This window comes from Fusarium phalaenopsidis (assembly GCF_050370095.1).
Source record: "Fusarium phalaenopsidis strain FUZ10S chromosome Unknown contig_32332, whole genome shotgun sequence".
In the NCBI taxonomy this organism is placed as follows: domain Eukaryota; kingdom Fungi; phylum Ascomycota; class Sordariomycetes; order Hypocreales; family Nectriaceae; genus Fusarium; species Fusarium phalaenopsidis.
The window spans coordinates 1,024,940-1,039,194 of NW_028145391.1; the positions used below are offsets into that span (position 1 = coordinate 1,024,940).

At 55.2% G+C, this 14,255-nt stretch overlaps 5 protein-coding genes across 5 annotated transcripts; 2 read left to right on the forward strand and 3 right to left on the reverse strand.

Moving 5' to 3' along the window:
* Positions 1-1,951: 1,951 nt before the first annotated feature.
* On the forward strand, positions 1,952-5,859 carry LRP88_13324 (uncharacterized protein; the record flags this gene model as incomplete). The annotated part of the gene is made up of 3 exons (XM_083249699.1): positions 1,952-2,548; positions 2,606-4,850; positions 4,898-5,859. 3 exons carry the CDS (start codon positions 1,952-1,954, stop codon positions 5,857-5,859), a joined length of 3,804 nt encoding a protein of 1,267 aa, XP_083094033.1.
* Positions 5,860-6,201: 342 nt separating this feature from the next.
* Positions 6,202-7,719, forward strand: LRP88_13325 (uncharacterized protein; the record flags this gene model as incomplete). Its single annotated transcript, XM_083249700.1, has 3 exons — positions 6,202-6,263; positions 6,336-6,861; positions 6,913-7,719. 3 exons carry the CDS (start codon positions 6,202-6,204, stop codon positions 7,717-7,719), a joined length of 1,395 nt encoding a protein of 464 aa, XP_083094034.1.
* A 297-nt stretch (positions 7,720-8,016) lies between these two features.
* Positions 8,017-9,555, reverse strand: LRP88_13326 (major facilitator superfamily domain-containing protein; the record flags this gene model as incomplete). Its single annotated transcript, XM_083249701.1, has 3 exons — positions 8,017-8,787; positions 8,842-9,291; positions 9,340-9,555. The coding sequence occupies 3 exons, from the start codon at positions 9,553-9,555 to the stop codon at positions 8,017-8,019; spliced, it is 1,437 nt and encodes a 478-aa protein (XP_083094035.1).
* Positions 9,556-11,636: 2,081 nt separating this feature from the next.
* LRP88_13327 (ubiquionol cytochrome C reductase hinge protein) lies at positions 11,637-12,296 on the reverse strand (the record flags this gene model as incomplete). Its single annotated transcript, XM_083249702.1, has 4 exons — positions 11,637-11,701; positions 11,766-11,879; positions 11,968-12,100; positions 12,210-12,296. The coding sequence occupies 4 exons, from the start codon at positions 12,294-12,296 to the stop codon at positions 11,637-11,639; spliced, it is 399 nt and encodes a 132-aa protein (XP_083094036.1).
* Positions 12,297-12,748: 452 nt separating this feature from the next.
* Positions 12,749-13,555, reverse strand: LRP88_13328 (uncharacterized protein; the record flags this gene model as incomplete). The annotated part of the gene is made up of 2 exons (XM_083249703.1): positions 12,749-13,144; positions 13,310-13,555. The coding sequence occupies 2 exons, from the start codon at positions 13,553-13,555 to the stop codon at positions 12,749-12,751; spliced, it is 642 nt and encodes a 213-aa protein (XP_083094037.1).
* Positions 13,556-14,255: the final 700 nt, after the last annotated feature.

Genomic DNA, 14,255 nt, shown 5'->3' on the forward strand with positions numbered 1-14,255 from the left:
GAGCTGGCCCGCAGGCGGCTGCTGGTTCTGGGGCCGCCGGTTACGTTTCAAGCCAGACCTATCCTCACCAGTTCATCCATCACCGTCCTTCAATCTCGATACTGGCCGCTTCAGTGAGATCCGGCAGCTTCTCCAGCGTCAAGAATGAAGCGATACGAGATGGGCGAATCCATCCTCGCCGTGGTTGGCCGGTACCGCCCAATAGCCTCGCATCCAAGGGTAACCTTGCAGCCTCATGAAATTTATGCTGTCGCCAGTCGCCATTTTGGTACGAATCTTGCGACAGGATATCCTTACTCGGCAGCCCTCCCGGACACAATCCAACTCATTCGTTGGCCGTGGCTTTCTCTTGGATCCTCTCCTGCATTGGAGCACAGCACATAACCCGGCACCCATCGATACGGGCGCCCGCCGAATCCTGCTGCCGCGCTTCAGCCTCTGCGCCCCTGCATACGTGTTCGTGCGTATTTGACCAAGTTGAGACAGCCGCCTTCTAAGCAGTTCAAGTCATGGTAGACTTCCAACACGAATAGATCTGTGCACAGCTAGGCGCAAGCGAGCTGTCGGATGGTCATTCACACGAACTTCTTTCGTGTTTCCACGCACAATCAGCTTGTGTGATGTCGGCATTGTAATTCTGATGCAGGTCAGCTGAGCAACAGCATTGCGAACTGTCTTTGAGAGCAATTGATCATCAGTGTGTCGAATGCGACAGAAGCCGACATGGGTCGTAGAAGGCGCGGGAATCGCGCCAAGCACCGTACCTGACAGCGTGTCATGGATCGGAGGGTGAGGTGCCGTCGACTGCAGCGCAGCGCAGACGCTTTCACAGCAGGAGACCATTGCGATACCGCGTTGCAAGCCCGATGTCACCTTGGAGCCAGCTCCTGAACTCCTGTGAGAACCCACCTGTGCGTTGGCCGACCAACCTGAAACCTACATACTGTAAGATATTTTGGGTGTTCGCGTCCTTTGACGTGTGAATGCTCGTGCTGTAACTTTATAACGACTGATGGTCTTTGACAGTTGTGATTGCCATGGTGTCCTCAACAGAAGAAACTCTGTTCAAGTCTCGGAGCTTCTCGATCCTTTCGGTCAAACGCAGCCACTTCAGCCGTTGGCAGTCAAACTTTTTCGAAAATGGTCGGGAACACCAGGTGCCTAGCACCCAGATGAAGGAAGAAAGACACGGGCTGGAGTTGTACTTTGCTTGGTGTCATGGTTGCTGGCCCGCGTGCCGAGTCGTCGAGGCTCCGTTTGCACACGTAGACAAGCCAATGGCAACTAACAAACGAAACAAAGAGATGAAAACAACCAAGGATGAAAGAGACAATCAGAGAGACAACCACAGACATTGAGAGAATGGCAAACCGTCTTTTGAGTGGACAACGTCTTGATCTTGACGTGAGTTTGGAGCTTTCCAGAATCGTCTCGCAAGTCACATGCATTCCCTCGTGATCGACCCCACCTCCCCTTTCTAGCTGTGTCCTTCCAAACCAGGTTAGTGTCCGCTGTCGGGCAAGCTTCGCGTAAATTCAGTGGCTCCCTGTTGCTGGGATAGGTGGCTACTACTTACTTCGTGGGGAGAGGTTGTCAAGAGAACTTCCACCTCACCCTCAACTTTAACCATAACTCCATCCTTCAACCATCTTCTCTGAGTCGTCGCCTTCTCCGGTCTACGGTCTCTCGCATCGCTCTGGTTCTTCCTTCTGGTTACCGGTTTCACCGCCTGCTGTCTCTTGCACAATGTTCTAGAGACAAGACTCAATTACATCTGATCATCCTCCTCTATCGAATCTCCAATTCAAACATCTATACTTGGCCGCAAGCTTCATTGCTCTTGTAGCCACCAGACTTGTACGTCCTACAGGCATTTGCGACTTGTCCTTTAGTCCCTAACACAGCATTTCATAGTACTCTACCTAGCTCCAACCGACTAAATACGTTCATCATGGCCGACACTGTCTCCGAGCTTTCTGCTGCTCAGAAGCTGATGCAGAAGCACGCCGAAGCTCCTCACCACGTCACCGTTGAGGATGCCCCGGATGAGGACCTTCCCATCCACGCCCCCGCCGAGGCCTCGAGCTCTGCCGAGGTCGCAATTCCCAAGCCGACCAAGCCCGCCGCCGCTACTCTGGATACTCAATCGCATGAACTGTTTCCTGAGCTCGGTGCTCCCAAGGGCAAGGCCGCCAATGTCGCTCCTATTTGGGGCGCCAAGAATGCCAATGGCAAGACCAATGGAGGTGCCTCCAACGGCGGTTCTCGTTCCTCGACTCCCGTCTCTGGAGCTGCTACCCCTAACAAGCCATCCATGTTCATCCCCGGCCGCAACGTCGAGACCGTGACTCTGGACCCCCAGTACATCCTGCCCCGTGGCCAGCTCAGGAGGCCCATCACCGACATTATCAAGGACATCAACCGCAAGTCTCGTGCCACCATCTCCATGGCTACCTCGGCCAATGGCCGTTACAAGTTTGATGCCGCCGGTCCTCAGGACGTTGCTCAACAGGCGCTCAAGGACCTGGTTGCTCAGATCGGAACTCGGGTAAGTATTGTACCACCGGTTTGCGACATTGTCTAACGTGCATAGACTGCCATCAAGGTCCCGATTCCCCAGTCCACTCGAGCCCATATCATCGGAAAGGGAGGTTCCATGATCAAGGCCCTTCAGGAGAAGACTGGTGCCAAGATCCAGCTTCCCAAGGTCGACGAGAACAACCCGATCGACGAGGAGGATGACGATGCCACCATTGATGTCACCATTGAGGGTAATGCCCTTTCTGCTGCTTCTGCCCGTGACGAGATCTTGAAGATTGCTGGCGAGCGATCTGCCAATGTCCAGACTAAGGTTCGGGGCATCCCCGCTGCCTTCTACCCCTTCATTGCCGGCCCCGACAATGCTCTGGCCCATGCTCTCGAGGAGAACAACGGTATCCAGATCCGTGTCCCTCCTCTGCAGGCCTACACTCCTGGCCAGGTTCCTGTTACCGCCGTCCCTGGTCAGCGACCTGTCTTTGCCCCTGCTGGCCAAGAGGAGAACCACATCCAGCTTGCTGGTGACCGTGCTGCCGTTCAGAAGGTCCGCGCCGAGATTGAGCGCCAGGTTGCTGAGCTCCACAGACAGCTTGCTGCCGAGCAGCTGTCGATCCAGCGCGGCCGCCACCAGTTCATCATTGGTGATCGTGGTGTCCCTGTCGATCAGTTCTTCAACGACACTGGATGTGCCATTCTGCTGCCCACTGACGAGGACGACGACACCATTACTGTTGTCGGACCTGCTGATCAGGTTGCTGCTGGTCTGGAAAAAGCCATGGACCTGGCCATGGGTATGCAAATGTCCAACCTCGACATTGCCCGATTCCACCGCAATGCCCCTGGCGGCGCTGCTGTTCACGCCGGCAACGTCACCCGCTACCTTCGACAGCGCAAGGAGATTGAGCGCCTCGAAAAGCTCTACCACACCCACATTAACACCCCCTTCTCCGAGGGTGGTGCCCTTCCTTGGGAGCTCTACTCTCGCGAGGGTAAGAATGCCATTCGTGCGCAGTCCGAGATCAGCGGCATCATCAACGGCCAGCCTCCTTCTCGTATGACCTCTGTCCCTGTCGACCCCTTCTTCTTCCAGCACCTCCGCAATGACGTTACCCCCAGGGTCAAGCGGGATTATGGTGTCCAGATGGTCGTTCCTGAGGCTGCTGAGGGCGAAGTCCCCGTTCTCCTTGTGTACGAGGGCCCTGACCCCGCCGAAGGCCCCTACCAGCTGCCTCGCTCCAAGCCCACGGATGCTGAAGCCCGTGCTTTCCAGCAAGGACTTCAGGATGCCCAAAAGCATATCCTTGAGCTTATCAAGAAGCAGGAGGCCATCACCACTGCCACTCTTGATGTCCCCGCCAAGTTCCACGAGAGACTTCGACGCTTCATCAAGAAGGAGCAGGAGAGCCGCTCTGCTGACCAGATCCCCATCCGGGTCACCAAGGTCGGCACTACCATCACTCTCCGAGGTCCTGCTTCGGCCGTCGAGTCCCTTGCCGCCAAGGCCAACGCCTTTGTTGAGCAGGAGAAGGAGGATGAGAAGGAGCGTGGCTTCACTCTGACCTTTGACTTCCCCCAGAAGTTCGCCAACCATCTCATTGGAAAGGGTGGTAGCAACATCAGGGAGCTCCGAGACCGCTTCGACGTTGAGATCCAGGTCCAGGATGGCAAGGTTGAGCTCAAGGGTCCCAAGGCCAAGGCGGAGGCTGCTCGCTCGCACATTCAGAGTCTTGCTCGTACCCTGGCCGACGAGACGACTCACACTCTCAAGATTGACCCCAAGTACCACCGTGAGCTTATTGGTGCTCAGGGTAGCCAGATCAACCGTCTGCAGACTCGGTACAAGGTCCACATCTTCTTCCCTCGATCTGCCAAGCCCGCTGCCGACGACCAGTCCAATGCCGATGCTGCCAGCGATGCCGGAAAGCCTCGCCGCCAGCAGCCTGCTGACGAGGTCATCATCCGAGGTCCCAAAAAGGGCGCGGATGAGGCTCGGGACGAGATCTTTTCGCTCCACAAGTACCTCGAGGAGCACTCTGCCACTGCTACCGTCGCCGTCCAGCAGAAGCAGGTTGGATCTCTCATTGGCCAGGGTGGTGCTGCCCTCGATGACCTCCGCCAGGCTACTGGAGCTAAGATCGACGTGCCTGCTGACCGAGACACCGATATCGTGGAGATCCAGATCAAGGGTACGGCTGCTCAGGTTGCCAAGGCCAAGAAGATCCTCGAGGAGAAGCGAGCCATCTTTGACGACACTGTCGTCCAGACCATTGAGGTTGACAAGAAGCACCACAAGGCTCTTATTGGTGCTAGCGGTAAGCTTTCTTGTATTCACATGTTGTGCATTCGCTAATATTCCCAGGTTCCAACCTCCGCGATATTGTCGTCAAGGCGGGTGGCTCTGATGACCGACGGGAGCTTGCCCGTACCATCCAGTTCCCCAAGCAGGAAGCTGATGGCAACACAATCAAGATTGAGGGCCGCACTGATGTTGTGCAAAAGATCATTGAGCGCATCCAGGAGATTGTTGGCGAGCGTGAGAGCCAGGTTACCGAGGTGGTGGACGTTCCTATCGAGAACCACCGCTCCCTGATCGGCCGAGGTGGTGATGCCAAGCGTCAGCTCGAGTCCAAGTTCACCGTCTCCATCGATGTCCCCCGCCAGGGAGACGGCAAGACTGGAGTCAAGGTTACTGGCCGACCCGAGAACGTTGCCAAGGCCAAGGAGCACATCCTGTCTCTGGTCAAGCAGCAGCAGGGTGAGACCATCCAGGTTCCTCGCAACCTTCACCACTCCATCTCCAACGGTGGCCAGTTCTTCCGCCAGCTCCGCAACAACCACCAGGTCACGGTTGACCACGCTGGCCAGCCTCTTCCTCCCAAGCCTGACACATCTACCCGCTCCAACGTGGGTGCCCTTCCTCTGATCACTGATGAGGATGATGCCGCGACCGACGCCCACTCGTGGAAGGTTGTCCAGCTCGACGCTGGGGATGACAGCGACTTCCCCTGGGTCCTCCGCGGCACGCCAGAGAACGTGGAGAAGGCCAAGGAGGCCATCGCCAAGGCTGTCGAGCAGGCTAAGAAGCACGATGCCACAGGATACCTTGTTCTCCCTGACCCCCGAACCTACCGCCATGTGATTGGCCCCAACGGCTCCAAGGTCAACTCGATCCGCAAGCAGAGCAACTGCAAGATCCAGGTGCCTCGGGACCAGGCCAAGGATGAGGCCATTGAGATTATCGGAACCAAGGACGGTGTTGAGCTGGCCAAGGACCTCATCCTCGCCGCTGTGCGGGAGGGCAGCAACAAGACGCGGGAGTAATATTGGGATACTATCCTATTGGACGGAGCATTGCAGGGAATATGCGACCGTAAATGTTGAGTCGACAGTAACTGTTGTAATAAATATAAGAGTAATGAATAATTCTCGAATGCATGCTACTAGTAATGCTGTGAAACGTCTATCCTTCAATCTCTTATTCGTGTTCGTGATGCGAGGAGTGGAAATTAAGCTTCATCACGTGCACGGCTTCGACGGCAGCCAAGCACTTGCTTCTTCCTAGATCTACTCGTCACACCGCTCGTACACTCTTCATTGATGTAATCGAGAGCTTTAGCTTCTTCCCAGCAACTCGCAGTCTGTCAATTGATAGAATACTGTGCGATGGGATCCCAATTGACCTCGTCAAAGGCGCCGTGGGAGGATGTCCCGGCCGAGGAGCAGCTGTTTGTCCTTATTACAGGTGCCAACAGGTAGGTCGACCAGGCTGTCCTCGATGCTATGCTAATCTATGACAGCGGTATTGGCCTGAGCATCGGCGAACGCCTCATCGACGAATTCCTCTCCACACGCTCCCTAAAGTCACACCTCATCCTCATCCCCACCACCCGCTCCAAGTCCAAGTCCCTGCAGACGATCCGATCCCTGCGCAGCTACGCCCAGCGCGCCGCCCAGACCTCAACCACCCTGCGATCTCGAGTCGGCGATTCGTACCGTTGGGAGGATACAGTTGCGCGCATCCATGTACTGAGCTTGCAGCTCGACCTGTGCGATTTGCGCCAGGTGTACACTTTTGCCGAAGAGCTGGTGCACAGACCTGTGAGCAACCCTGAGGGTCTGGAGGGCGAATACCTTCGAGATGTGCGCATTCCGAGGATTGACACGGCTGTCTTTAATGCGGCCTATGGTGGCTGGTCGGGTGTTAATTGGCCTATGGCCATCTGGGCCATCTTGACTCAGGGCTTGGTGCAGTCCGTGACTTGGCCGACGTTCAAGATGGCGCTGCCAACGTGCATCCTGAACGAGCGGCCCGAGTATGGCCTTGTATGTCTCCCTTCTTGAGTACTTTGGCTGGACTAACATATATAGCCCGAGAAACCATTGCTCGGCGAAGTCTTTACTGCCTGCGTATTTGGCCATTACATCCTCGCCCACCAACTTCTCCCCCTTCTCAGCCGACGATCAGAGTCAGAAGCCCCAGGCCGCATTGTCTGGTCTAGTAGTCTCGAGGCGGTCCGCAATGTTTTTGACACCTCCGACTTTCAATGCTTCAAGGGTGATGGCCCTTACGAGTCTGCAAAGCGTCTTACCGATGTTCTTTCTCTTACGGCAACTCTTCCCTCAGTCTCGATCTACTCCAACCGATTCTTCACTCCCGACGACCCGGAAGAAGCCCGTGAAAAGCCTGTCCGCCCTCGCATGTACCTGACCCATCCTGGTATCGTCGCAAGCACACTCTTTCCCGTTCCGTGGTTTCTTATGTGGGCATACGAACTGGCCCTGGTTATAAGTCGATGGCTAGGCTCTCCATGGCACACTGTGGATAGCTACAGCGGATCCAAGTCGCCCGCATGGATTGCCCTCCAGGAACAGTCGACCCTCGATGAGCTGGACGCTGAGAAGATCAAATGGGGCAGTAGCTCAAACCGTCACCTTCAAGTCGAGGTAAAGAAGACCGAGGTCGAAGGCTGGGGTTGGGAGGGCAAGGTAGAGGACGCAACGTCCTTCAAGGAAGACACAGCCGTGGGCGTCTTTAAGAAGACGGTTGGAAGGAAGAGGGGAGCAGTCGATGTGACCAAGGAGGATATTGTCGAGTTTGAAGAGCTGGGTGTCGAGACGTGGAAGAAGATGGAAGAGCTGCGAGATACATGGACACCTTTTGCTGGAGGAGGAACTGTATGAGGGATCAAGTCGAAGCATTGTAGATGTAGCTGGAGCCGAAAAGATGGATAAAAAGGTTAAAAGGAGAGTCGACATAGACTGGCCAGTGACGAATACCACGATAGTTAATACTTGCTTGACAGATTCCTCAATAAGCACGCCCCAATTGATACCGACAAAATAAATAAATAGCATTGGATCAAATCTTACATGGGTATATTGCGAGAATGACTGACATAATGGTCAAACAACAAAGGACATTATTATGGCTCCAATTGAGCTGGTACTTTCGCTTCTCCTTCCCGTATGTGCCCGCACTCAGGGGTTAACAGTTGTTACTGTTGTCCGTGACCGATTCTCCTGGTCGGAGCGGACACGGCGTAGAGTCAGCTTGTCGTGTCGACCAAAGAGACCTAGACATAACGGCAGGGGTACCACGGCCATAGCCACGACCGCCTCAAAGATCAGGGCATTCTTCATATGCTCGGGTGGGTTGGCATCCTTGGGTGCGACAAGAGCGTTGCTGACGATGATGAAGATAGCTCCGAAGAGCTGGCCACCAGCCCAGGCGATAGTCGAGGTAACCTCTGGACTGAGAGGATGGCTCAATTCGATCAGATACTCGAGAGCGACGGGGACTAGGGAGAAGCACGACGCGCCGAGAAGTGCGAGAACAACGTAGGGACCAGCAATAGAACGCGTCTCGGGCATCCAGATAAAGATCAGGTAACAGAGGCCAACGATCGGAACGAGAACCTTGAGGGCGAGTAGGAAGCTCTTTGTACGGTCCAGAATGGGTGATGAAATGCCAGCCGCAACAAGGCCAACCACAATCAGAACGGCGCCACCAATGCCAGCTTCGTCATCGGAAAAGCCATAGGGCTCCATAATCTGGTTGAGCAGAGAGGAAAGAGAGTTGAAGAAGCCAACATATATAGAGAACGGAATGAGGATCAGCCAGAGCTCCAGAGATCGAGAGATGACGGTGAGTGAGTCGCGTAGGTTGAGCTTGGGGGTCTCGGCAGCAGGGCCAACAGGCGTAGGTGGTTTGGCCGGGACGAAGAACGCAGGGCCAGCGCAGACGGTTGACTGAGATGTTAGCTGGGTCAACAACCAAGACGCAATACTTACAATGATGGAGACATAGAGAACCATGCTGGATACATCACTAGGCTTGCTGACCATGAAGGGCGTGATCAGCTGTCCAAAGGCTGCACCGAAGGGGTTGGCCAAGCTCGTGAGGGCTGTTGCTGTTACACGGCCACGGTTGGTGAACCACAGATCCGAGTAACGGGTTGGGGCGGCGAGGATGAAAGGCTGAGCGAATCCAATGACAATCTCTCCAGCCATAGCATAGGCAATGTTTCCTCCACTGGCCTTGGTAGCGCCGGCATATCGAATCCAGTTTCCGATGAGGATGAGGACAGCGGCAGTCATGAAAGCCAGCTTGGGTCCACGGTGCAGGATTGCAATGCTGATGGGAAAGACGGCCACAAAGGCCAAGAAGAAGGCGGTACTGATCCAATTGATGGTCGACGTCTTCACATTGTAGTAGGTGGCAGCATGTGAAGATACAGGCGCAAAGGTCATCCACTGCTTCAGTTAGCATTTTAATCTTAGCGCAAGCCAGCTTCAACCTACATCCCAAGAGACAATGATGTTCATGAGCGTCAGTTGAGCAAGACCGAACCAGCGGCGTTTGTATGTTCGATATTCGGTCGACGCGCCCTGGCGGATGCTGCCATCACCCTCACCATCGCCATCGCCCTCACCCTCTCTGCGCTCCTGGAGGCTAAAGTCGCGAGATCCGAGTTTTTGTTTTCGCCAGAAGCGACCACCGACGCCGTCGTTGTTCATGATGGAGAATGATTCAAAGAGCCTCTTATGCCGCCCTTGCTTCTCTTCTTGGGCGCGCATGCGCTGTTGGCAATGGGAAAAGTCGACTCAAGAAGAGACTGTGAGATTGTGGATTGCTGATGCAGTGGAGAGGACGGCTGGTATTTCAGGGACACTGCAGGTCCGCCCAAAACTTGATCAAAGAGAGCAGGGAAGTCGGCAGTGGCAAGGAGTGATGAGCAGTGTCGGAGATGTTTATTGTGGCGGCGGCGGTCGCAGCGACGAAATGAGTGAATCGCGGCCGAGTTGGAGTAGTAACAGTCCGTTGATGGCTAAATCACCACCAAAAGCAACTCCACTCAGGGGATTGACGGGAAGGAGAAGCACATGCAGCTCAACTGAATCTCTCCTGGATTCGCCGGAGGTTGTCTCGAGGTCCAGGTCACCTCACAATCGCCTCATGGATACCGTCTCGTTTCGTCGAGTCTAGTCCTGGGGTCTGTGCCGAACCGTTGTCCCACCCTTGGTATTTATTACCTGAGTTACTACCAGGATCCTCGCTGCGCTGACACGGAGTCGGAGCCGGAGCGTGTTGTTGGTTCGACCGGCTTGCTCTCGCAACTGTCGCGTGGTGTTGGGCTGTTTCAGCTTGGCAGAGCAGGGGTATATAATTGCTTCTGTTATTTTCTCTGCTTATACCTCCGGCGACGGGAACGAAACAGGTCCAACGATGGAGGATGGAGATGGAGATGGAGACGGAGATGGAGATGGAGGATGGAGAAACTTGATCTACCGTCTCTAAAAGAGGGGAGATCTTAAGCCGGCCGAGGTGATAACATTCACGGCAAGTGCTATCCGTCCTGCGCTTGCACATCCCTGACGAACACCTTCCTGAATCCTCAACGCACTACAACCATAACGGACTGCGCTTGGACGCTGATAGGTCACTGCCAGACAACGGGAGGCATGCCGCAGCGGCGTTTTAGACTCCAGCCAACCAAGCCCTTGACTATCAGCCATATCTCCCCCTTTCGATCTCCTACAAAAGAGCCATGCGTGCCAGGTCCTGTCTGTGCCGCTCTCGCTGCTCGCTGCCACCATTCGCCGTCGCCGTCTTCTGTAAGCGGGGGCACGGGGTTTCATCACGCCGGCATCAGTGCCCGATTTGGCCGCCTCGGTTCGCAAAGCCTGCCAAGTCACATCTGAGAAATCTCACATGATGGCCAGACTATCTGTCCTGCCCATGCCGCATCTGAATTGATTAACACGCTAAGCAGGATCCGAGAGCCTCGATCTGGCGACCACTGCGTGATGGGGGTCGGACCGGTCTCTGGCCATGGCACATGCAGGCGTTCCTCCGAAGACCCTAGAATAGAAGAGAATAGACGACGGCATGCAGTTTACCTGGCGGCGAGGTTTCAGTGTGCGTTGTCGCTTAAGTTGCTAATGCTGGCCATGTTGTCGATGCTGGTTTGTCAACGTTGGCTTGTCAATGCTTTGACATGGCCCCTCGATCTGACTGTGGATAACGGATAACGAGTTTAATAAGACTGCGCTCTCAAGGGCTGGGCTCCGATGCAAGACACAAGACACATCATCTCCAGGCTATTTCGACATGCTGTGATGCTCAAGTTGGTCCGTCTAAACGCAGCATGTCCGACGGCCCTAGTTGTACCGCAGTTCCTGCAATGTTCCGTGTGCAACATCGGGATAATGCTGTCCTCGATACACCAACCTGAGGGCCCAACATGGCTTTGCATTAGCGTGGCAACCAAGGCAGAATTCAACAATCTACAACTACGAGTGCAAGAGCCATCTGCCCGGGAAACATCCAGACCGAATCATCGTCCACTGGGGACCAGCCAAGACAAACTGGCATTAGTCAAGTCGATGAAAGAAATCTATTCAGGCGTTGCAGCGTATGATACAGAGAGAGCCGCCGTCAGACAGTGCTCTGGACTTGACATCCAACAGACGACCAATCGTACAAGGAAGCCCCCGCAAGAGTATCCTTTGCCTCGTTCCGGCATGGCGTCTCGACGTGGTATAGTCATCTCGTCAATACGAATCGTTCGCATCGGATGACTCGGTTGATCGAGTGTTTACTTGAGCTTAGCCCAAAGCTTAGGAGCAGCGCAGGCGGTCGCGCAGTGAGCCAGGTGGAAGACTACACATGTTAGCAATTGTGTGAGATTGGGCATCGAGACTAGCAGTCTCGTCGTGTGACATACACTCCTCAACGCAGTCCTCCTTGGCACCACCCTCGCTCTCTTGCTGCTGCACACGCTCAACGCACTCATCAAAGTGGTGCTTGGCGGGAGCACACTGGGGAGAGTTCCGGCACTCTGTCGATGCGTCAGCATATTGGAATTCCAGTTCGGATCGATGACGACAAAGTATCTCGTTCGATTCGCATGAATTGGTATGACGAACCTTCCTCGAGGGTATCCTTGGGGTCGACGAGCTCCTCCTCATCCTCCTCATCCTCATCCTCCTCCTCTTCCTCCTCTTCCTCGGCCTCCTCCTCGGGCTCGTCCTTGGTCTCAGTCTCGGCCTCGGGCTCCTCCTATGCAGTGTCAGCCTTGTCGATGGATTCACGGGGCATTGGCCACGCCCTCGCCCGGTGCGTGACGCAATTGATGGGGTGAGAGAAAATGCGTGAGAAAAAGCCGTACCTTGGGCTCGGCAGGAGCCTCAGCCTCGACGACGCTCCATGGCGTCACGGCCTCGACAATATCGGTGAAGGCGTCCCAGATACCCATTGCGACAGGCGGAAGAATTCACAATGGTGAGTGGTGGTTTCGATTGAGGTGTCGTTGTCGTTCCTGATCGTAAGAGGTCGGAAGCTCTCGGCCAGAGGCACGAAATGAAAACTGATCCGGAACCTAGGTAATTGAGGCAGTTTGATTGGCTGAGGGGCACCCGGCTTTGTCAAAAATACCGCACGTGATTCAAGATCCGAGCGTCTTCCAGTCTTCCGGTGATTATGTCATCATTGACCCGCACTTTAGCCGCAACAAATAATCATCACCAGTCTGCTTGATCTATCATCTTATTTCTTCTAATCTGATAGCCATTGACAAACGTAAATCATGTGAGCAGGTCTGCCATCGCTACGATACAAAAGTCCCAACGGTACAAAAAAGACAGTTCATAATGCAGTGCTCAAATCTTGGTATCTTGACCAGTCCTCGATGTGGTCGAAATGCGGCCGTTAATCATCGCGTTCGTATACTCCCCTGTCAATCTCGCCCCGAATGTGATCCTCTAGCCGGATATTCAACTGCTGGGCTTGCGCCTCGTCATAATCTGGTGGTGGCTCATCTGGCGCCCTCCGGCTGGCGGCACTGTCGGATCGATCTGGCCGCGTATCCAAAGTGGCTGTGGCTGGTTGACTAGATTGGGCCTCGTAGGCTGGTAGAGGTTCATCGGGAACATCAGCGCCAGGGCCCATCTCGCGGCGCATCTCTTGATACTGGAAGAGACGCTCCCTCAACCGGATGTAGGTCTCATTGAAGTCCATCATGCCGCCGTCGGAAAAGGTGAACTTGACTTCGACTCGTGGAATGTCTGGGGGAATGCCACCCCCAGATACTGGGATGCAATCTGACTTCCAGACCCATCCCCACCACATCGAGGACGAGGTCGTAGAGTCTTGGAATTTTAAGATTGGGGCACTAAAGGATTCGAATTTTGGTTCTTGGGTAGGTTTCGACGGTAGATACACGATCTACAAGGTCAGAAGGTGACGGCCAAAACAGCAGAACAAACTCACTCTCTTGTTGGTAAGGAAAAGGGTGCCCCTATCGCTTTTCCGTTGGAACGAGGTGCATCGTGATCTCAGCTCCTGGGGCACAGACAGGTCGCATGAGATCCTCGAGTCGAGCTTCATCAAGATGCGTTCATTGCCAAGCTTGACGAAGCCGCCCTGGTTAAGCATAACCCAGCTATCGGCATTGTCAGGGTCGACGGGCCGCGAAGGAGGACGGCTCGTAATCAAATAGTCGTGAGGGTTGTCCATTGTAGGGCGGGGTCCATGACTCCATGGGCCGTAGATGGCGGGGCGGTCGACGGGCGGACTATGCCGCGGACGCCGTGGGCGCCGTGTACTGGACGGGACGGGACGGGGGGATAGGACGGAGGTGCAAGGACAGGACGGGATGGTATAGAGCGGAGAGTGACGGAGAGCCACGGAGGTGAAGGGCGGGAGGGTGACGGAACGGAGGAGAGCCACGGGCAAGGATGGGCCTCGGAGACTGGGCGGGAACGGAAGAGACCAAGGGCCAAGGTAGAACAAGACAAGACGGGGAGAGGAAAGGCTCAAGGGGAAGAGGCTCGCGAAAGAGGCTTACTTTATCGACATTGTCGCGGACAGGGTTCAAGCGACCCTAGCTCGTGGACGAATGGCTCCAGGCTCCGTACCGGCAGGTCAGGACGTGCAGGCAGCTTTTAGTAGCTCCGAGATCTTGGAGCGAGTGGCTCTGCGGCCGGGTTGGCCTCTGGGCCTTGGGGCCTGGTGCTGGTGCTGGTGGGGGGTGGGTCGTTTGGACTGTTGGACTGGACTGTTGCGAGTTGGGTAGGAGAAGAAGCCAAGGGCAAGGTAGCGGTAGCGGTAGCGGTAGCTGGAGGCCAAGGCGCGACCAAGTTTGGGTAGACCAAGGGAAAGATGGGTGGACGGGAGAGACAGCTGGAGAGAGACAGGAGGGAGGCCTGCGACCAAG